Raw genomic sequence first — 23,467 nt, 5'->3', positions numbered from 1 at the left:
TAATAACTCCGGTAGTGCTGTTTATGACCAGGGGATTGTTCGCGGAATGGCGACAGCCAGTCTGGTCGTCTAAGAGAAAAATGCGTCTCTGGGAGTTGGGGAAATATCTCATGATACGTGAGGTACCGCGTTGTGCCCCCAGGCGATATTCGGCTTTTATGATAAATAGCTAGGGTTTTAGAGATATCGGTGAGAAACATATTGGAAGGCTTCCAGGGAACGCTCGTCCGTTTGGACTTGGTAATTATATATTTTCTGCTCTGTGTATAACCTTGATGTGATTGATGTGACTTTAAATATTTTAATACTGTATTATACCAATATTATTTAGACGGTGCTGCCGGTCATCTGACGCAGTAAGCTGTAGGCTCACTGTCTAAATAATTATTAAAGCTTAGCCAGTCATCCTAGAGGACCTAGGTAAACTGTAGGTTATTGTCTTTATTGTGATAGGTACCAGTATTAAGTCTGTATTACAAGGTTATTGAATGAGTAGTTAGGGTTAATTAAAAATTAACCAGTTAGGAATAGAGTTGTAATTCCTTTATTAATTAAGTTCCCCTGGAAGCGTTTCTAAATTATCACACGTTACTGAATGAGTAGTAAGGGTTAATTAAAAATTAACCAGTTAGGAATAGAGTTGTAATTCCTTTATTAATTAAGTTCCCCTGGCAGCGTTTCTCAATTATCACACGTGTGGGTGTTGTGTCACGGTGAAGTGATTAGCATATTGTGTAAACTAGACACCTAGAGATTAACTAATTAAGTGATTAGTTCTGGGTTGTTATTATTGGTTGTTGTTAATTAACTACTGCGGCTGTACATTTGTCAGCGTAGGTTAATACAGATTCCAAAGTGTATTGTGTTTTTGTTGTGTTTTCTAGTGAACTAAACGTGCTATATTATATATACTTTATATAAGATCTTATCTCTGATCATACCTAGACGAGCCACAGCGGGTATAACTGCCTGTTACAGAGAGATCTAATAGATATACAGATAGGAGAGATATTTGGACAATCGTGTTTCATTCAGTTACGGGTATTATAGGATCCCCGTGACAGTTATGTACAATAATGTCCCTTGACGCGTTGGTCGTAGACCATATTTCACTATGCATACTACTAACTGAAACTATCGATAGTTGAACAAACAACTGCAATAGTTATCGATAGCTGAATTAACTATCGATGCATTGCTATCGAGGCACAGACTATCGCAATGTATCGATAGTTTGATGTATGTTTACACCACTAATACGAGGGGTGATTGATAAGTTCGTGGCCTAAGGCAGACGTACATGAGCTGCACATGTTTCACTGAATTTGAGTGCAGTTCAACTTGTTGAATGATTACACAGACAGTTACTAACTTGAGTTGTTTTTCTGTTAGAGATATTTAAACATTGAGCATCGGTGGTTTCTGATAATATGGACAAACATCGGCCACTATGCGGTCATCCGCTACCTCGGTCACAAGGGCTTAACACCCAAGGAGATTCATGAAGACATGGTGGTCACAGTAGGGGAGGATGCCCCTTCATACAGCATGGTGAAGAAGTGGGCTGCTGAATTCAAACGTGGCAGAGAGAATCTGGAAGATCTGAAATGGACTCGGTTCAACATGTCAAGGGAAAATCTTGCCATTTTTTAGGCGGATCCCAACTGTTTTCTTTGGCGATTTGTGACTATGGATGAGACCTGGGTCCATCACTTCCATCCAGAGACCAAGCAACAATCGAAGCAGTGGAAACACCTAGGTTCTTCGCCTCCCAAGAAAGCCAAGACTGTGATGGTGATGGCCTCCATTTTCTGGGATGCAGAAGGAGTGCTGTTGGTGGACTACCTAGACAAGGGTCACACTATCACCTGGGCCTACTATGCTGATTTTCTGAGACAGCTACGGGAGAAAAATCAAGCAGATTCGGCGTGGAAAGCTGACAAGAGGAGTGCTCTTCCACCAGGACAATGCTCCGGCACACACGTCCACAGTGGCCATCGCTGCTGTCCAGAAATGTGGATTCAAACTTGTCAAACGTCCACCCTATTCTCCGGATTTGGCTCCCTCTGACTACTACCTGTTCCTGAAAATGAAAAAGGAGCTCGGTTGTCATCATTTTGCCACAGAAGATGATGTTATGAATGTTGTTGACTACTTTCTGGTGGCGCCTTCTACACAGAAGGGATCCGTCTGCTCCATGACCGCTGGACTAAGTGTGTTAATGTAGGAGGGGACTATGTTGAAAAATGACTGTATTTGATTTTTTAAAAGTGACTCCTTAATCTACCTTCACCCCTCATAATATCCATCCCAGTAAACCATAACGAAGTATACATTATTTTCCTACCAAAAAATAAAGTTTAACTTTGTTTTGTTTAAGGACACCACTAGAGCACATTGATTTATTAATCATCGGCTATTGGATGTCAAACATTTGGTAATTCTGACCTGTAGTCTTAGATAGGAAACCCGACAAAACTTTTCATTAGTAGCAAGGAATCTTTTATATGCACTATCCGACAGACAGGATACAACAAATTTGATATCCCAAGCATCAAGCGAGTGCGTTACCACTGGGCTACGTCCCGCCCCCTTCAACCCCCCCCCCCCCCCCCCCACCCATTGTGACTGTCAAACTGTCTACAAAACAAAACAAAATAACTGTCCGACGTTGTATCATGTTTTATCCATGAAGCTGCGGTGTAGGTCAAATAGCTAAATACTGAAATGATAAAACGACTGGGTTAGGTGGGGGTTTTATGTAATGAGGAAAAATATAGGCACTTATATTATTAGCATGTATAGAATGGGTAGAAGAAGAGGGAACAAAAAGAATGATGGCGTGAGATCCATTAAATGATTCAACTAGAATTATCTCCCATAACCAGGAAGTAGGTGGCGTAAAAATTGATTTTAAGTGCTCGGTGATTAAATTTTTATTAATATTTTATTAGATTTGTCGAAATATGTATCGATTACGGATCTAAAAGAAATAGCGTTGGTTAGGTATGTTTATTTTTTGATGATAGATAATTTGATCTGGGTTTCTAGAACTCAACAATTTGTGCGGTTTTTGTTTTCTTCAGACGAGCATATCGCTTGTTTTTTTTAGGTTTTCAACTGTTTGAGGTTGCAACTTATTCAACAAGTTGTTTTGGGGTCCCATCCAAAACAGGTTTTACATCAATTCTAATTCATCAGTAGTTCTGGATATTTTAAGGCATCAACATAAAATTACATTACCTATGATTATGGCTTGAAACAAGTGTTGGGGTATGTTTGTAAACAAATAAATGACGTTAACTTAATTCATAAAACAATGGTTAAAACAACACATCTTGATTGTCAATATATGTATATAATAATGGGGGAAAAAATAAGCAATAATTTGATTTTTGTGGATTCACAGAATGTAAAATTGCAATATTTAATAAAAATGGATTCTGGTAGAATTTGAAAAAAAACCCAGTCCTGACAACTCAGTTGTATTGGTTCTTGTTTTTCCTGATGTGTTGTAGGTCTGTATAGGGCTGTTTCTCCTTTCTAGCCAGTGCACCACAACAAAGGGTGTGGTATGTTTTATCCTGTCTGTGGGATGGTGCATATAAAAGACACCTTGCTACTAATGGAAAAATTTAGCAGGTGTCCTCTCTATAGTATATGTCAAAATTACCACATGTTTGACATCAATAACCAATGATTAATAAATCGATGTGCTCTAGTGGTGTCATTAAACAGAACAAACTTTACTTTTTTTCTTCTTGTTTCAGATAAAGAGTATAGCGACAATAACAATGGGGAAACCTGACGGTGAGGGGGAGAAGGAATCTGAAAACTATGTTGACATCGCAGACTTCGTCCTCGAAGTGGAACGCTTTTCCAAACTCGTAGAACCTTTCGCATTTGTTATCTTCGCTATCGATGATTTGAGGAGGTACCTGTAACAACTTTATTGTCTTGTCTGTATTTCAGTGCTCTATTCTAGTATTTAAATATGTTGAATCTAGTTAGTTAACGTGTAAAAATATTTGGCTATTATACATTTTATTTTGCCATTAAAATGATTAAGTTACTCATTACTTAAACCTCTTGCCTCAAAATAACTGCATTATCATAACAATAATGCAAATATATATATATGAAGAGTTCATTTGCAACATGATATATAGAGAAGTGAATATTTTGTTTTCAAAATCTTGATCAGCGATATTTCTTGTCAATTGAAAATTGATTAGCAATTACTGTTTACTAATTTTAAATTATGTAGCAATCTGTGACATGATCCTGAACAAAATGTTCCCTGTAGAGAATAATTGGGTACTGTCTTAAAGGGAATGTCCCGAGTTTCCTGCATTGTAAGATGTTTCTGATTAATAAAATCTTTTAACGTCTAAAAATATGCTTTAAATATATTTTCTTGTTTAGAATATCAGTGTATGTGTTTCTGGTCATCTTAATATTTGTAAGAAGCCCAAACTGGATTTTGTCTTCAAATAATTTTGTACGTACCCAAAAAATATTTTTTAGGAAATAAAATGAAATTTAACCTAGTACAAATTCTAGAATGATCAGAAACACGTTTAATGTACAACAAATAATATTTTATGCAGAAAAATATATTTGATGTGTAATTACAGTCGTTGAAAAGTCTCTGTTAGCAGTATAACATTTTAAAAATTGCAGCAAACTCAGGAATGTCCCTTTAAGATATCGGCTTTATCCTGTGATGGTTAGAATGGCAAAGGCCACAAGGCTTTGATGAACTGGTCTTTGAAATTCAACCTGAGCAAATCATTTTATTTATAGAAGTCTCCAATGTCTTACTACTTGACTTGTGTTTCAGGTGGAGAATTCCGGCGGTGTCTTTGGTTCTGTGGGTTTTGTCCACTGTCAGCTGTATCTTGCTCACTCAAGGTCAGACAGTGTTTCTCTAGTCAGCTCTTTCATTTGGGTCATTCAGTGTCATTTCCCGGGGCACAGTTTTTCATGTGAACCATTGTTTTTTTTGTTGTAAGGTGTCTTGTTTAATACTGGTAATTAATACAAGTAAAAGAAATATTGGTGGATTTGACAACATATATTGGTAGACTTCAAATATGCCTCACCAAATATAGTTAAAGGGACATACCCTAGTTTTTAAACACTAAGGCGTATTTTTGACTATTAGAGCCATTTTTGATAACTGAAATCATACTTTACTTAGATTTTATTGTTTAGATTATCCATTTACTTACATTCGAAGTATTTTTTATCATCCTGGTGTTTTCAATATTACAAAATGCATTTGTCATATTTTTAAAAATGCACATGCGTCTGAGAAGAAACAGTTATGGAGTAGAGTTTTAGTCTATTTTTAGAGGGTATTTCACCATTTCAAAGTCACAGACTCGTGTTTCACTCATTTGTAACTTCATCCAAATGTGTTACAGGTTTGTAGATTTAGTGTTAATTTTTACAGGTTAAAACTAGGGTATGTCCCTTTAAATTATAGTGTGACAATTTGGCCTTGTATTTAGTATTGCATATGACTGTCCCGGATGAGCCAATACATGTACTTGTAACACTTTCCATCTATAAAATATCCTCTCTTTTTTTTCAGCTGCTATGTTCGTGCTTGTCGCGTTTCTTATCATCTGTATCTGTGCTGCCTGCCTGTTCCAGATTCATACCCGCATCCTTGACAAGGTGTTACCCGAATCTCACCGAGACTTCTTTGACCTGTGTGGAGAGGAAGAGAACAACACACTCAACACAGTGCGGGAATTCAGATACAGGTACAACTAAAAATAAAAAACTTTATAATGTGTCAAGAAATGTCCTACAGTTATACAAGTTTATTAACCTTTAGACTACTGGATTAATTTTGGACAAAAAACATGTTGAGTACTCTTGACTGGAGAGGGCTAGCTATGTAATTTTCTGGCAATCGCTGCCCACCACACGGTAGTCAAAGATTCCCGCTCTAATACAACAACAATCCTAAGTATGACGGCAAATACTTTTACATCGATAATTTTCGAGTTACTTGATTTTAAAACATCCACATATTAATCACTAATATACACACTACAGAAAGAAATCCGACAGCACCCACATTCAGCTAAACTTTGTGACACTCCGACGCAAGAATTATAATGCTCGCTGACCTATATCATGACGTATAATAAAACTTTTATTTGGGATTTCCTTTAATCCAGTTATTTCAAATTTTGTTTGGCGGTTGGGAAAAAAGTGTAATAACAAGTTATTTAATTGCTACAGAAAATAGGAAATACATTTACATAAATGCAATGGCATATTCTAAGCAAGAAAATGCAGATGTATTTTATTTTTAATACAGGCCATAGGATTTCAAACTTCATGGGAAACACTTTTTCAGTTCCGTGCCTTGTGATCGTGGGAATCCATCAGAAACTGTTTATATTATTTTTATTGAATAGTTGCCATGATATAATAATCATGAGAAATGAAATTTTGGTTTTACCGACACAGTACCAGAAATGATCGTTACTATGAAATCCGAAGGCCTGTTAATAATAAAAAAAGACACATTGGCCAAAAGCATATGACGCTCATAATTGAATGGCTAAAATCTACAAGATTGTCTCTTTAAGATGGAAAACAGTATTGTTATCTATTCAGGAATTTTGCTTTAAATGTGCATCCAACTTCAGTTTATGATAGCCAAAGAAAATGCAGCCAAACATGTAGTTAACAAGTGCACTTAAATAGCATTTTTGCAAATATATTCATAAACTTCGATCTAAATTCATATTTAGCAAAAGATCGTTTCAATCCAATGTTTACATTAATTTTGTTTTGAAGTCATAGGTTGGTTTTCACATTCCCTAGGCTCTCTCTTGTTATTTTTTTATTTTCTTTCTAGAGTCAGATGGAATCCTAACTGTTTTTTGTGTTTATCTTTATCTTTTTTTAGCCTGATACAGATGCACGACTTTGTTCTTAAATGCAATGAATATCTGTCCTATTTCTATGCACTACTGAAATGGGATGTCACCATTCCGGCCATTTTGTGAGTATTAATTATTCATAAATTATAAATTGTTAATGAATCCATTCCTTTCTTTTTAAGTTTTTGTGCTGATATCCAATTAAGGTTCAAGCATGCTGTCCTGGGCACACACCTCAGTTATCTGGGTTGTGTGTCCAGGACAGTGAGTTAGGAGTTAGTTTGTTAGTGGTTAGTGAGAGAGAAGGGGATGTAGTGGCCTTACACCTACCCACTGAGTCATAAAAACTTGCTCTGGGTAGGAGCTGGTACCGGGCTGCAAACCCTGTACCTACCAGCCTTATATCTGATGGCTTAACCACGAACGCCACCGAGGCAGGTGAATCCAATCAAGATTGTTACAGTAAATGTACCTGTTTACTCATGCAGTAAACATTTTCAGTAGTTGTTTCCCAACAAAAATGCTAAGGTTGAGCAACACGGGCATCGGAATAAGCATAAGATTAAGAGTGTGGTAACCCATGTACTGGTCACCATAAATTACAGTCCGGTAATCTTTAGCTTGCAGCACATTTATAAAGTTTATCATTTCTATTCTTATGACTTCACAGTAATATGTTAACACTGATATGTTATTACTTTATAATTCAATGTTCTCATTGTTCAAATTTAAGTGGTGGAATTTTTGTTCATTAAGATTGTGTGGAGAATGAAGTACTATACATGTACTCCAGTTATTTTTATGTCTGGCAACTAATATTATCCAAAGGGCTTTTCAGTCACAGTGGTACAAATAATTTCTTGCTTTATATACAATATGCATAAATACAATGAGACACAGACATCTATCTAATAATAGCTCAGACTGGATTCTTATAAAAATTGATTAAATTCTAAATAAAGTACATAATTATTTCTTGTACATAAATGTTGTTTGGATTTATTGATTTAGTTTTCATGCTGAGATCTGCATATTTCTAATTGCCATGGTGATGTTTCCTGCAAGATGGATTTGTCTGTTAATCATTACCTGGTTCTTCCTTTGTCACAAAGACACAATTGTGTGTGAGTATTTGATGAAAAAAAGAAGTTTGTTTTGTTTAACGACACCACTGGAGCACATTGATTAATTAATCATCGGCTATTGGATGTCAAACATTTGGTAATTCTGACTCATAGTCATCAGAGGAACCCGCTACTTTTTTTCTAATGCAGCAAGGGATATTTTATATGCACTTTCCCACAAACCTCCTCAATGGGTCCATTCTCTGATTGTTATTTTTTCTTAACCCAACCAGTGCTTCACGATTGGTATATCAAAAGACTATGGTATGTACTGTTCTGTCTGTGGGAAAGTGCATGTAAAATATCCCTTACTGCTAAAGAAAAAAATGTAGCAAGTTTCCTCTGAAGACTATGAGTCACATTTCCCAAATGTTTTGACATTCAACAGCCAATGATTAATTAATAAATGTGCTGTAGTGATGTCATCAAACAAAACAAACTTTTAATGTTAACAACAGTTGAATTAATCAACCATCAGCAATTATCATAAATCTGATGATAAATAGTTAAACCTAAATATTGTGCATCAAAGATTTATGGACACTCCGTCCACTTTTTTTTATTTTATCTTTCAGCTCCTTACTAAGATGGTTAATTGCTCCAAACCACTTGTTTTTTTATTACTGCTTGATATTATTGCTTGATATTGTCTAAGCTTTGTTGCAATATATTTGTCTAAGTATAAAGAACAGGTTTAAAAATTGACCTTTTGATACTCATATTTAGGAACCATTCACAATTATTAAGAGGGTCGGGGTTTTTTGTTTGGTATTAATGTATTTTTTTTATATACTTCTTTTTCCCTTCTAAAAGTCAGAAATGTAGATTTTATAAGGATATTTTTATTTTAAAAATGTTGTTTGTTTTCAAAACATACTTTGGCCCAGGGGTGGGGAAAAGCCCTTTTGTCCCGGTCTGGGACTGGTTCTCGATATCTGAGACCGAAATTCTTTTTTAAAAACGTGTGTTTTCCGGTCCCACTTTTGTCATTCTTGTCAGTCCGAAGCACCTGTCCATTTCTATTATTGGAACAAATTCTTATCCATCAAGTGGACCGGCCTTCCCAGACATTGGTATCTCGTGCATGATTTAAAATAATAAATAAATAGTGGTCAGTATGGCTGGTGTTTCAGATATCTGTGATTTTAAAGTCTGCCTAAGTGTATATCATCAGTCACTGAAGTCAGACCTACAGTAGTGTAAATCCACTGCCACTATGTAGACATTAATTTTGTTAAAGTCGCTGAGCCGGTCATGAGATTAAACCCACATTAACAATAACACCACTCTTGTTGAGAGAGCCATCAAGGTATTACACTCCAATTAAAACAAAGGACCCAGAGTTTGCAACTGGTTACAGTCAACACCTGTCAACGCCTGTGTACGGAGGAGCTCTGTCAGGTCAAGGGTCCTAGTCCGAAGCAAGAGGCTTTTGTGAAAAACAAACTGCTTGAAATAGCATAAAATATACTGAAATAATATATAAATGTGTTTATTGTTTACTGTTCAATATAGTGTATCCAATAATTATAAAGGATTTTAAAATTAACAAAAGGTTTCCACCTTTTTTGTTAACAAGTGGGAGTAAGCAGAACAGCTACATGTACTGGTTATCTCAAGAGCCAGTAGAGGTCAAATTTCGTCCAATCAGCGATGACGTTATTAATCTCTTTGTCTAAACATGTGCTAGCTCAGGCTGTCAAACGCTTCAACAGTGCGATCTTTTATTAATTTTCAGGACACAGTACTGAATACTCGTACTTTTTATACGTATATTAGAATTAAAATTCATAACTTTTATTCCTTTCTTCCTCTCTCTCTCTCCCCTCCCCCTCCCCCCCGGTAGTGATGTCATGACATCAAGTGGGACCGATTGACAATTTTATTTCCCCCCACCCCTGCTTTGACCTTAAGCACCCCTTCCTTATCCCTAGCATACGGTTTGTATGCTCGCAAAAAAGTAGATATCTGTGAACGGCGCTTTAATGGGATTTTGTTTCTTGTTGGACGTTTTTGTGGGGAGGGGATGGGGTCTATTCAGTCCAGTCCAAAGCAAAGAATAATCAATTTTTTTAATGACTTATTTGTAATCATTACTTGAGAACTGTACTATCTCTTGTTGCAGATTTCCATCGACACTGGTATTCTGTTCAGAAAAAATACATTGTAAAAGAATCCAACTCTCTCTCTGATGCTGGCAATGAAACATCAGCTAAGAAAGAGGTAAGTGTCACAATTTAAAGGGACATTGTCCAGTTTTCTTTGTTGTAAATCATTTCAGTCCAGAATCAATTACATTATATTCCTAAAATGATCATGTTGCTTACCATTTCTTGTTTGGATAATTATTTTGTATTTAAAATTATTTATTTTTTAAACATAACTTCATTTAGGTTTTGTATTTAAATTGAATATTTTTTGTATTTTTTTTTTTTTAGTAGGGTATGGGGATTCTATATGTGTTTTGTTATAAATGTGGTCATATTATACTGATGACATTCATTTATAAATTGCTTCATACATTACCTACAACTCTCAACAGCCAAATTGAATGTATTTTTGTGCTGATTTGTCATTAAACATTCATTCATTCATTCATTCATTCGAATGTGTGTATTTTCAGTTAACATAACCTGACATCTTATTCTTAACCTTAGTATTTTGGGTTGTTATTTTAAAATTATGTGTATAATATATATTTTCAATGTAGGTAAACACAGACACAAAAGCTGCAGGTGAAGGAATCAATGAAGAAGACAAAGATTCTAACTGGGATGTGAGTCTTGACTAGTTTTTAAACCTGTGTTTATTTGGTTTTTGCTAATTTAGTTCATTTTTATTATTATACACATTGAGAAAAAGGATTTTTTTTTTTCATGCCAAAAAAGAAGGAAGGGCGGAAATGTTTTATTTAACGACTGCACTCAACACGTTTTATTTACGGTTATATGGTGTCAGACACAGATATTAAGAGAGGAAACTCGCTGTTGCCACTTCATGGGCTACTCTTTTCAATTAACAGCAAGGGATCTTTTATATGCATCATCCCACACATGGTAGTACATACCACGGCCTTTGATATGTCAGTCATGGTGCACCGGCTGGAACGAGAAATGTCAAAAAGGGTGAGAAGGAATTTTGATTCCACTGCCACCAAATAGTAGATTATAAATGGTAATTTATTCTGTTTTCATCAGGATCGATCTGCGTCAGTGGGCCCATTGCGCTATTTCTCGCTTCAGCCAGTGCACCACGCTGGTACATAAAAGGCCATGGTATGTGCTATCCTGTCTATGGGATGGTGCATATAAAAGATCCCTTGCTGCTAATGGAAAAGAGTAGCCCATGAAGTGGCGACAGCGGGTTTCCTCTCTCAATATCTGTGTGGTCCTTAACCATATGTCTGACGCCATATAACTGTAAATAAAATGTGTTGAGTGTGTCGTTAAATAGAACATTTCTTTCTTTCTTTCTGTTTTTTCATCAGATTGTGGCCAGTTAAGACCTGTTGTTTAGTGGATAATATTATTCAAGGGAGACAACTTCACAAATGTGGAGTATGAGAATAAAGTCTAGAAACGTTTTGAAAAAGGAATAGGATCCACATGCATGTTCAGAAGGATCAACAATCACTGTCACTCTCTAGACTAGTTCTTGCATCTAACATTACGTGAACATGTATGATAGAAGACAATGGTATTAGTTAAATAAAAGATATAGTAGGTTTCCTTTCAAAGACTATATGTCAAAATTTACCAAGTGTTTGACATCTAATATCAGATGGTTAATAAATCAATGTGCTCTAGTGGTGTTATTAAAGAAAACAAACTTGACACGTTTGTTAAAGAGTTTGCAAGTACTTGGCCTCGTGAACTTTGAACAAGCTACAGGTTCACTGTTATTTTGTTTGATGTTACAGTTGGACGGTGATGAGAATCGGGCAATGAGCAAACTCGAACCGGCTCCGTCGAAACCCGGAATGGTGGCCAGACTGCTGGAGCTGAAGAAAAGACGACATCAAATGTCTAACGGTCAGAAATAATATTTTGTTCCTGTTACTTTTTGCTTTCTTTTTTTTTTTAATTTTTTTTTTAGTAGTAGTAGTAGTACACCAAACGTCTTCAGTGTAATATGGTAGTGTCAGGGTTTTTAGTATATAACTTGTCAGGGATTACATTTTTATTACATTTTTTTATTTTTTAATGTATATTTTTTTTAATGTGATCTTCTTTTTTAGTAGTAGTGGTAGGAGATAAGCAAGGCTCACCCTATATATTACCGTATACCTTCGCCTGTAAGTCGATCTCAGCTGTAAGTCGAGTCCCTAATTTCAAGCCCTGAAAACTTATTTTTTTATTGACCCGTTTATAAGTCGACCCATGAAAAACAACGTATAAATATTGAAGTATTTGTTATTTTCAGCACATGAGAACAATAATGTACAATATCTGAACAAAAGAAAATTATTTTACAAACTTCGTTTTTTCATGTTTTGTACATCGCAATAATATTCCAATCAAACTACATTATACATAGCATCAAAACGAAATATTCCCTTAGTAGAGAGTGAAAGCTGTTTGACTGTTACTGTATGGTACTGTACAGCATGGTTTTGTGCAAAGACAACAACTTTATTTGTAAACACCGACAACAGATCACTACGATAAAACTGAAAGTACATGTATCATCGGTTAATCACATGTTTTTCCGCCATATTAATACATGTAAGGAGGATAACTCTGGAAAGTACACTGGTTTTTGTACCAAATGATGTGTGTCCCTATTGCTCTAGTGAACTGCAGAGATCAGTCTATTTTAAGGGAAAGCTCAGTAATATTCATGAAGTTAATCACCGACAAAACATTGTTTGAACAACCATTAATGCCAGTGACCAGATTTCAAAATAAACTCAGGCAACAGGTAGTTAGTATTGTTTACATTTTTGCTATTAGTGATGACTGTTATTTTAACTAAGTGGACTGTTGTCTTGACATGTGAGTGAGATCGCATGCCTTTTCAAATAACCAAAACCGTTACAATGCCCCCAAAAATAGGTTATAAAAAAATAAATGTGTCAAATTAAGATATTTGAGTATAAATACAGGGCATACTTCAACAATAAAACTTGTAAAATAATCCCCAAAACGGTAATATTTTTGGGTGAATTTTTTTTACCCCCCCAAGTTATAAAATAATTTTTGGGTGAAAACAATTTGACTTATAGGCGAAGATATAATACGGTACCAAATTAGCCAATTCATAATTTTTATACAAAGTGGCTACAAAATTTTGACTGGCTAATTAAATATTCCTCAAATTAACCTCATTTTAATAATTTTCAACGAAATGCTCTGTTTCTGAAAATTGGCTAACCCAAAAATGTTTCCAGTTTGTGCCCTGGATGAGGTAGTGGTACATGTAGTAGTAGTAGTAACCAGAGCGGCAGCAAGAGAATTCAGTGTATTACAGTAGTGTCAGAGTTAACAGTATATCATTTATAATAAATCTCTGTAGATCAAATGTTCCCTGTTCCACTTGTGATGCTCAATTAGCATATCAGAGGCCTGTTAATCTACTTATAACTGTTACGCCACTTTAAAATCACAAGAACTGCCAATTGGTTACGTGGTGAACAATTACATTCAATAATTAAAAGTATCATATATCAGTAATGAAAGTGAAAATCAGTGTATGTTTTTAAATACAATTGAACCACCAATGTAGCACAGAACCGAAGTGTTTTAGGATTAGGTAGGCCTGATTCATCAGTTGAGAGAACTATATTCATGTAAACGAACAATCGTTTACCTAAGTAAAACTCACATGAAGATTTTGAAATATTGTCCCCTGTTATAAGTAGCTCCCGTGGCGCAGTATGGGTTCAGACCTTATTTTATAGGCTGTGAGTTAAGTGTACCAGTGTTTGACACTTAGTAGGTGTGCAGTAGTGCTGTAAGACATTCATCCACATTTCTTCTGTACCAGTCGCCTTGCATTCATTTCCATTTTTTTCTTTTTCCAGTTCCCTTCCCTGTTGATGCCAATCCTTTTCCCTTCTCTTCCTATCTCTATCTCTTCTCTCCCCCTTAACTTTCATTTTTCATTTTTCTTCCTCAACATCCTTTCTCTACTCTTCCCTTTGTTAATACTTTATCCTTTCTTTTTCCCCTCCCCCATTTAGCTTGTAATTGAAATTAATTTAAAAATGGTATTAGTCACAAGTGTTATATTCTTATTTTTGCTGTCTTTTTATTCTTTGTAGAGTGCTGCAATGGTTGTAAAGCATCGTTTTCACCCATTTTGAAAAGAAGAGTAAGTATAGAATACTCATTTTGAAATTGTTTTTGAATTACTAAATATTTTTTGGAACAAGTATAGCAGAAAGCTTGACATGCCTTTGTCCAGTTAAAAATATTTTTTTTTTGGCATTGTTGAAGGACTCATTGTCTTACATATTAATTTAAATATCAAATATAGAGGCTATATTTTTTTTTAAATGGAATACAGTGGAATCTGACAGAAAGAAAAAGAAAGAAATGTTTTATTTAACGATGCACTCAACACATATTATTTACGGTTATATGGCATTGGACATATGGTTACGGACCACACATGTTGAGAGAGAAACGCGCTGTCGCCACTTCATGGGCTACTCTTTCAATTAACAGCAAGGGTTCTTTTATATGCACCATCCCACAGACAGGGTAGTACATACCACAACCTTTGATATACCAGTCGTGGTGCACTGGCTGGAACGAGAAATAGCCCAATGGGCCCACCGGCGGGGATAGAAATCTGACAGATGAACATTGTAAATGAGACACTTAAATTAATGGAAGTAACTGCAATATCTAAATCTCCATGCCACTAAATGAGGCACAAGATAAATAATATTTCTGCATGTTGTCTAAACATATATATCTATATGCCAGCTAAAATGATCGGGAGCTCACAAATCAAGTTGAAATAAATTATCATTTTTTTTTTTTTTTAGCATTACTGCCGACATTGTGGAAATCATTTCTGTAACAAGTGCTGCAGTCGAAAAGTACCAAGAGCTGTGTTTGGAGCCACAGGTGTGTGAAGCAAAACTGCATGTTTCAGTTCATTGCTTAAAATTGTATTGCTTAAAATTGACAGGTTTCGTAGCTGTCTTTAACTTCCTTGAAAGTCTTTTAATTTGAAAAACAATTATTTTTAGGTCTTTGAAAGTCTTTGAATTGTAATAAAAGTCTTTAAATTCTCACAAATCATAGCCAAAGCAATGGTGATATCTTTTACAGCTGCATGCATTTGATTTTTCAGTTAAAAGTTTTAATCTGTCATGATGCATGTAAAAAAGCTAATTGTTTTGCTATGGACAGCAACGTAAATGAACTGATTTGGTATTTTTATCCATTATATTGTCTTTGACAGCAATCTAATTAAAATTAGCTACACTATTACATGTTGATCTAACACCAGCCAGTTGGAGCTCATGTCCACCAATCAAAACCTTACTTGCAGAATCATGCCAGTGATTTGAAAATAATTTGAAAATATTCCGAATTATCCTGAGGGTATATGATATGTTTCATGTGAATTACGAATGCCTTATTTAGACCAGTAGAACTAATCTTAATCAGATTGCTAACAACACTGCGTAGTCCCCAATGTCCAGGTAACATTTTGTCTGTAAATAATAATTTAAATATTGACCAATCACACTTCGCCTTTTATAATGTTATTTGGGAGCATACAAATTCTAAAAATATCGGGCGAGTCTATTTTAGTGGCCGCAGTACAGCGAACCATACCAATACGTACGGGGTGGGTTATCAGTCTTCAATTTTACATTAAAAATTATTTATTTATTTATAAAAAAAAAAAAAAAAATCAATCTTCTGTTTTACATTACAAATTATTTATTTTATAAAATGAAACATGTTTTACGGCATTCGTAATTCACACGAAACATCGTATACCCTCAGGATAATTCGGAATGTTTTCAAATTATTTTTAAATCACTGGCAGGATTCTGCAAGTACTGTTTTGATTGGTGGACATGAGCTCCAACTGGCTGGTGTTAGATCCACATGTAATAGTGGAGCTAATTTTAATTAGATTGCTTTGACAGCTGTGTAAAAGTCTTTGAAAGTCTTTGAAAATGGCAGGTGAAAGACTTTGAAAGTCTTAATTTGTTTGGTCTTTAAAGCCGCACACCCTAGTTCCATCCAGCGAAAATAAATTATAATTTGGTTAATCTACAAACCTGTAACACACTTAGATCACGTTTTTATCAAATGGAGTGAAAAAGCAGGTTTTATATCGATAAATACCATGGGAATCCCCATGTCCCAATTGCTTGAAATAATTTTGAAAGTTAGTATTCTGATGTCACCGGTAGATGTCTCTCGAAGCACAACAATGCCTACGTCACGAAAAATTTCACAGAGTGCGCGCAGACTTGGGGTGCGTTCTTTTCACCTCTCCTGGACATGTTCCAACTGTTCTGTCCTGGTTGTATCCCCTCTCCAGATATCGTAAGACTTAGCAAAATTATTAGTTTTAAGGGTTTGTAACGTTTTGTATTGAGACACTTACTTGTCTGAACTTTATTGTTACTGAAAATGTTCACGAACTGTGAAGAAAAATCTTACAAATGAACAACAACAAATCAGATGTTGATTGCACGAGAAAACAAACCGAACCAAAATGATAACTTAGAGGCACTGATTTTCCATTTCAGATTTTTCCCTTTTCCGTTTCATAATGTTACAAAATCTGTTTTTTGCCGTTTCAGTATTAAACAAATTCTCTTTTTGTTTCACACAGACTTCGGACATTTTCGGTTTTCTTTACGATATTATCAAGAAAATAATTACAAACGATCACACTATAAACCACTTCCCTTATATAATTTATTTTAAACAAAGCCTGGCATACTACTGCATTCCTTTGTGAGATCGGAAATATGGCAATGCCGCAAATGTTAAAAATTAATAAGTAAACATAACATAATATATCTTTCACTTGAGTAAATATCGGACAATTTTAGCTCACAATGTTTGTTTTTTCCCGTTAAATCGCCGGGAATAAGCGAAGAAAACACGACTGGTAAAATGTCTAGATACTCTACATTAAACATTTGGCGTAACATACAAAGGTACTAGTGTCGTAGCGTAGCACAGGCAGATGTCGGTGTCTATAGTTTCTAGTTCGAAAAATAAATTTTAATTAATCAAATGCGCTATTTAAAGTTAAATAATGTTTTGGAAAAAAATCAGGAATTCCGTTTCAGATAGGTATTTCCGCGATTCCGCGATCACGGAAAATCAGTGCCTCTAATAACGGTCACGTGGTATACCAACGTCTGTGACGTTACACAGGAAGATTCCCTCTAAAAATAGATTGGACCTCGCTTGCTTAACGTTTTTTTCTCGATAGCACGTCTTGTGAAAAAATACTTTCTATAGACATTACCTGTCCTCAAACAAGTGCACCTCCCCCCCACGCAAGTGGTCTGGTCCGAACATCCCAACAGCCAATGGGATGGCCTAAATTCTTCTACTGCATACTGCTCTCTAGTTCCGGTCACATGACTGTAACTTCCTTCTTTTTCTCTTCGCTAAAGGGTCTGGACGTCCTTTTGCTTGGCTCTGTTTGGAGTCAACTTTTATAAGACCTTTGGTTTTGTATTAGTGTTTGGGTGAAATGTTTTTCACCTTCGTTTTCATTAGCTTTCGTATGTTCTTTTCGCGTATTTCACTTGACTTCCAAGCGTTTAATTACATGAAATGTTGTTTATATTGCCGGTTGTCGTGTCGGACGCCATTTGCAAAATGGCGTCTGTGTTGACTGGCTTTGTGTTTGGGTGAAATGTTTTTCACCTTAATTTTCGTTAGCTTTCGTTAGCTTTCATATGTCTTTCGCGTATTTCGCTTGACTTGCCAAGTGTTAATTACATGAAATGTTGTTATATCGCCGGTTGTCGTGTCGGACGCCATTTGCAAAATGGCGTCTTTATTTACCGGCTTTGTATTTGTGTTATGGTTGGTTTTTCTTTCTTTTCACAGATTGAAAAATTACTATTATCATATCTGATAATGTTCAGGCGACTAGTTCGAGCGTGTTACGCTGGAAGAAGTTAGCCGGCGGCGACCCAGGTTGTCGTGTTCGTGTGGCCTCACTTCTAGATGCGACCTTTGTGCGGGCTTGTCTGATGTCGAGTTCGCGGCTTACCTGAAGGTGGTGTCAGCGAGGACCAAGAAGGTGGAATCTTCGAGGACCAAGAAGGTGGAATCTTCGCCTTCGATTGCTGACTCCGTGGCGGAAGAGTTACGTTCAATTCTACCGACCATGCTGGAAGAAACAATGGCGTCAATGGCGACCTTACCTAAATCGGCGAGTTCGGGGTCAGGTCCGGTTCCAGTCCCCTCTTCAGGGGGTGCGGCTTCTTCAGCTCCACCGTTACTTAAGTCGACCGCACCTTATGAGCCGATCGAATCCTCTTCCCTGCAAGACTTGATGCGGAAGACGGTGTTTTTACTCGGTTTTGCCACGGCTGCCCGTGTCTCAGAACTCCATGCTCTTGATGTAGACTTGGTACGTTTTCACCAAGATCGGCGTGCAGTCAACTTGGGGTTACTCATGAACTTTGTTGCAAAGAATCAGTTACCAGACCAAGCGCCTCGTTCGTATGTTGTGCAGGCCCTCTCCTCTATCGTTGGTCCGGCGGACGTTGAGGACTTGGCGTTGTGCCCTGTCAGAGCCCTGCACCAGTACATCGAGAGGACCAGATCTTTTCGACAACATCGCAAAAGACTTTTCCTTTCCTGTAACCAGAGTCGGTTGAGGGACCTTACCAAGAACACGGTGGCCACCTGGATCCGGTCTTCTATCCTGACCGCCTATCAGAAGGAGGGTTTACCTGCTCCGTCTGCTTCTAATCCGCATGAACTCCGTGCCTTGGCTGCCACGATGTCCCTGCACTGCAACACACCCATTCAGCACATTATCACTGGTTGGTTCTGGGCTACGGACTCCATCTTCGCCAACTATTATCTGAGGGATGTCACCACAGAAGACGTTGAGGGGTTCCATCATCTGGGTCCGGTTGTTGCTGCACAGACTCTGTTGAATACAAGCCGTCCTCGTCGCCGTTGATGTCTGTCTGATTCTGGGCTGCATACCGAGATGTCCATCGAATAGACAGATGAGGATTGCTTAGACTTTTGTTCTTTTGCACAGTTCACGTACTGGTGCCGGAACTTTTGTCTCGATAACCTTTACCCTGCACTGCATGTGGTTATTGGTTGTCGTTATTGAACTAACAGATCTTTGGTGTACTAGACAGAAAAACACTCGGGGGTCTTGTTTTGTTCAATGTTCTGACGGATGCACCTCATTAGGTTGTCGCTTGTTATTGAAAAACTATAACACTTCAATACGTGAGGGTTACCTAACACCTGCATCCCTGGTGGCTACGTCTTCCCACCCTGTCAGAACCAGCATGAGATGTGGCTTCCGCCTCCTGGTCCATGTGTTCTAGGAGCCGTACCTGCCACTGCTGACGGATGCCACCATTCTGGTTGTTGTTACTAACATCACCTGCATTGGTCTGTGACGGGCATCCCTAGGATGAGGGCTTACCAAGGTTGGCCTTATTCTTCCACTAGTCAGCCTCTTTCCGGTTGGGGAGTTATCACAAGCATCTACGGATCTCGGCACCCACCACCATCTGTTGAATGCTGCACTTGTTTGAGGACAGGTAATGTCTATAGAAATGGAGAAAACTTGAGTGTTTTCTCTTTTATAGATACATTACCTGTCCTCAAGATTCATCCCGCCCGGGCCTCCCCGCTTCCTGTTCTCCGTGCGATGCGCTCGGGGAAAAAGAAGGAAGTTACAGTCATGTGACCGGAACTAGAGAGCAGTATGCAGTAGAAGAATTTAGGCCATCCCATTGGCTGTTGGGATGTTCGGACCAGACCACTTGCGTGGGGGGGAGGTGCACTTGTTTGAGGACAGGTAATGTATCTATAAAAGAGAAAACACTCAAGTTTTCTCCAATTTCGTGGTTTTACAAACATCAGGATTACCAAAAAGCACTTCAGGTGAATGGAAATGTGTATTCTAAATAATAAAATGTAAGGAAAGTGCCATTTTATTTGTGAAAAATGGGGTTTAATAGCGAAAAACAACGCCGTAATGGTTAACAAATAACTGTAACTAGGGTGTGTCCCTTTAAGGCTAGGAACCCTGATTGATACATGTCTTAAAGAGATAACATGAAGTCAGTATGTATTATTTCACTTACATTTCGCTTACGTATAAATTAGCCGTAAACTCTGTAGCTAAATCACTGTGCCATCTTTATACATAATTTAATGTCTATCTGTCTAACATAAGTTTTCCGGATTTTTTTCTTCCGCAATACCTCAAGATATTGAGCTGAAATTTTGTGAATAGCCTTATCTTGTACAGTTAGAGATCAAGTTTGACTTTTATGGTGATTTATTCATTTTTCACAGAGTTATCAGAGGTTTATCCAGGATTTCTTGCCAGGATGCCATGTCTGATATGATTGGGAAAATTAGTGCAAGTAAATCAGATATGGGATATTTTTTTCAGGCCACTGCATGTTGCAGTACACCACTGTTGAATTAATTTTATTAGAACAGGCATAATTAAATATATATATATATTCAGCGGCGGATCCAGAAAATCCATTTAGGGGGGCCCCAGTGACATGAGGTGGAATGCCAAGGGAACTTTGGGGGAGGTTTGGAGGGGGATCGTAAAAAAAAAATTAAATTAATATATCATAAAATTATAACTATCACAAAATTTAGGGGGGGGGGGGGGGGGGGTGCAGGCTCCTGGGCCCCCCCTAGGTCCGTCTCTGATATTGGGAATTTTTAGCATAGAAATTGGGAATTTTCAGTGCAACTTTATTTTGGGAATGGACTTATGTTCGGACCCACAGAACACCCGGATAAATCCCTGGTTATGGCCCTTGAACTTAGAACATATGATGTAAATTTGCAGATGTTGGTGGTGTCATGGACATACGGCTGGTAGGTACTGGGTTCGCAGCCCCGTACCGGGCTCCTACCCAGAGCGAGTTTTAACGACTCAGTGGGTAGGTGTAAGATCACTACATCCTCTTCTCTATTACTGACCACTAACAACTGACAACTAACAACTAACAACTGACAACTAACAACTAACAACTAACCCACTGTCCTGGACAGACATCCCAGATAGCTGAGGTGTGTGCCCAGGACAGCGTGCTTGAATCTTAATTGAATATAAGCACGAAAATAGGTTGAAATGAAATGAAAATGCAGTACTCTCAAAATGCTTGTTTATTTTTTATTGTTATGTTTTTTTCAGCCCCAGCTGCCCAGACTGAGACTGTTCTTGTCTGTGTAAAATGCCACCAACTTCTGACCAAGTCCAGCGACAAGGACAAGGACAAAGTGAGCTGACCGTTTCGTGTGCCGACCACCACCAGGTGTTCTGGGTCTGACCACCAACCACTGGTGTTTCTTCTCTTTTAGTAGTGACAGTGTGTTTTTCAAGGACCAGTATTTTTAGACTGTTGGATCATACACAGAAAAACAGTCTAGGGATCCAGGTTTGATCTCATATTTAAAAGCATGGGACTACCGAAGAAGAACAAAGGCATTATGGTTGGGTGTTACTAGCCCCACTCTGGAATTTCTGATGAAATACCAATATATGTAGATTTCCAATGTTAGAAGACAAGAAAGTGTGATAATATTGTATTCGTTCTTTAAATCAACAGTCTTATTTAATCCCATTTTTGTCATCTAGACCTGTACTTATAAAACTTCCAAAGTATGGACTTTTAATAAAGTCTGAATGGCTAAATGCTATATGTATGACACTGTCATGAATATTTTTCAGACATTGGAAGCCCAAGTCCATATTTTTAAAATGTTTTATAAGCATAGCGCCTGCTCTCATTCAGGAGTGAATCCAGGAAATATTGGAGGGAGGGAGGGAGGGATAGCAAAGGGAAAAAGGGGCACATGGACCCATGAAAAGGGCAATCCATATATTTATTTTTAAAGCCAGAAAACTAGTCACTAGAATATATTTAGGAGAGAGATGGGTTCCCTGCCTTTCTTCACACACACACACCCCTGGATCTGCCTCTGTTATTAATTATTTGTTAAAGTTTCAGTTAATAATTTTTAAACCGTGCTTCAATGATATCTAATCCAATAACAGTGTGAGACAAGACTAACAGATATTTAGAGAGACTATTCTAAGACTTGTATATATATATATATATATATACATCCATACATACATACATACATACATACAGTGAAACCCCTCTAAACCGGACACCTTTGGGACCAAGTAAGTGTCCGGTTTTAAGAGGTATTCAGTTTAGAGATGTTAAGTTCTGTACTGATTTTAAAAAACGGACCATGAAAAATGTCTGGTTATAAGGGAATTCCGGTTTACTGAGGGTCCGGTTTTGTGAGGTGTCACTGTATACATGTATATGTATATATATGTAGTTGAGCCAGAATAGTAGAACAAATGACGTGGCTTTTTTTTCGATGCTATATTGCTAACTCATTTAGCATTATCTATGGTGCTGCATTGCCTGAAAATACCCATGCCAGAAGTGTTGTTTTTATATTCATCATCACCAGTGTGTATCTTACTGTCACTTTCTGCGTTAAAGATACTGTCCTGAGTATGCTGCCATTGTTTGTTTGAAAATATATTTTATTGCACAAAACGGGCCTCGGTGTCATTGTGGTTAAGCCATTGGACATAAGGCTGGTAGGTACAGGGTTCGCAGCCCGGTACCGGCTCCCACCCAGAGCGAGTTTTAACAACTCAGTGGGTAGATGTAGGGCCACTACGCCTCTTCTCTCTCACTAAACACTAACAATTAACAACTGACCCACTATCCTGGACAGACAGCCCAGATGGCTGATGTGTGTGCCCAGGACAGCGTGCTTGAACCTTAATTGGATATAAGCACGGAAATAAGTTGAAATGAAATGAAATATTGCACACAGAACAAAACGATCGGACTCGTGTCACTGGCTACCAGAGACGTAAAACTCAATATTAAATACATTTTCTTGTTTCAGAATGTCAGATTCTGTATTTTGGATGTGTTTCTGATTTTCATGAAGTTTGTAGATGCTCCGACTTCATTTTATTTTCTTGTTCCAGCCAGTGCTCCACAACTGGTGAAACAATGGCTGTGGTATGTACTATCCTGTATGTGGGATGGTGCATATAAAAGATCCCTTGCTGCTAATCGAAAACAGTAGCCCATGAAGTGGCAACAGCAGGTTTCCTCTCTCAATATATGTGTGGTCCTTAACCATATGTCTGACGCCATATAATTGTAAATAAAATGTGTTGAGTGCATCGTTAAATAAAACATTT

The 23,467-nt window shown here is 37.3% G+C and overlaps 1 protein-coding gene across 1 annotated transcript; it reads left to right on the top strand.

The window, feature by feature from the left end:
- Nucleotides 1-2,900: 2,900 nt before the first annotated feature.
- Nucleotides 2,901-22,411, top strand: LOC121383659 (protrudin-like). The gene is made up of 12 exons (XM_041513752.1): nucleotides 2,901-3,006; nucleotides 3,771-3,934; nucleotides 4,844-4,914; nucleotides 5,600-5,774; nucleotides 6,938-7,033; nucleotides 7,923-8,035; nucleotides 10,161-10,258; nucleotides 10,746-10,811; nucleotides 11,955-12,066; nucleotides 14,298-14,347; nucleotides 15,030-15,111; nucleotides 21,413-22,411. Exons 2-12 carry the CDS (start codon nucleotides 3,795-3,797, stop codon nucleotides 21,505-21,507), a joined length of 1,098 nt encoding a protein of 365 aa, XP_041369686.1. The 5' UTR covers nucleotides 2,901-3,006; nucleotides 3,771-3,794; the 3' UTR covers nucleotides 21,508-22,411.
- The last annotated feature ends 1,056 nt before the right edge of the window (nucleotides 22,412-23,467 follow it).

The sequence above is a fragment of the Gigantopelta aegis genome, chromosome 10, assembly GCF_016097555.1.
Source record: "Gigantopelta aegis isolate Gae_Host chromosome 10, Gae_host_genome, whole genome shotgun sequence".
In the NCBI taxonomy this organism is placed as follows: Eukaryota; Metazoa; Mollusca; class Gastropoda; order Neomphalida; family Peltospiridae; genus Gigantopelta; species Gigantopelta aegis.
This window is presented reverse-complemented; position numbering and strand designations above follow the sequence as displayed.

Coding starts and splice junctions, on each gene's coding strand:
- LOC121383659 (XM_041513752.1), top strand. CDS start 3,795: ATGGGGAAACCTGACGGTGAGGGGGAGAAGGAATCTGAAAACTATGTT. Junction 5,775..6,937: donor GTGCGGGAATTCAGATACAG/GTACAACTAAAA, acceptor ATCTTTTTTTAG/CCTGATACAGATGCACGACT. Junction 12,067..14,297: donor ACGACATCAAATGTCTAACG/GTCAGAAATAAT, acceptor TATTCTTTGTAG/AGTGCTGCAATGGTTGTAAA.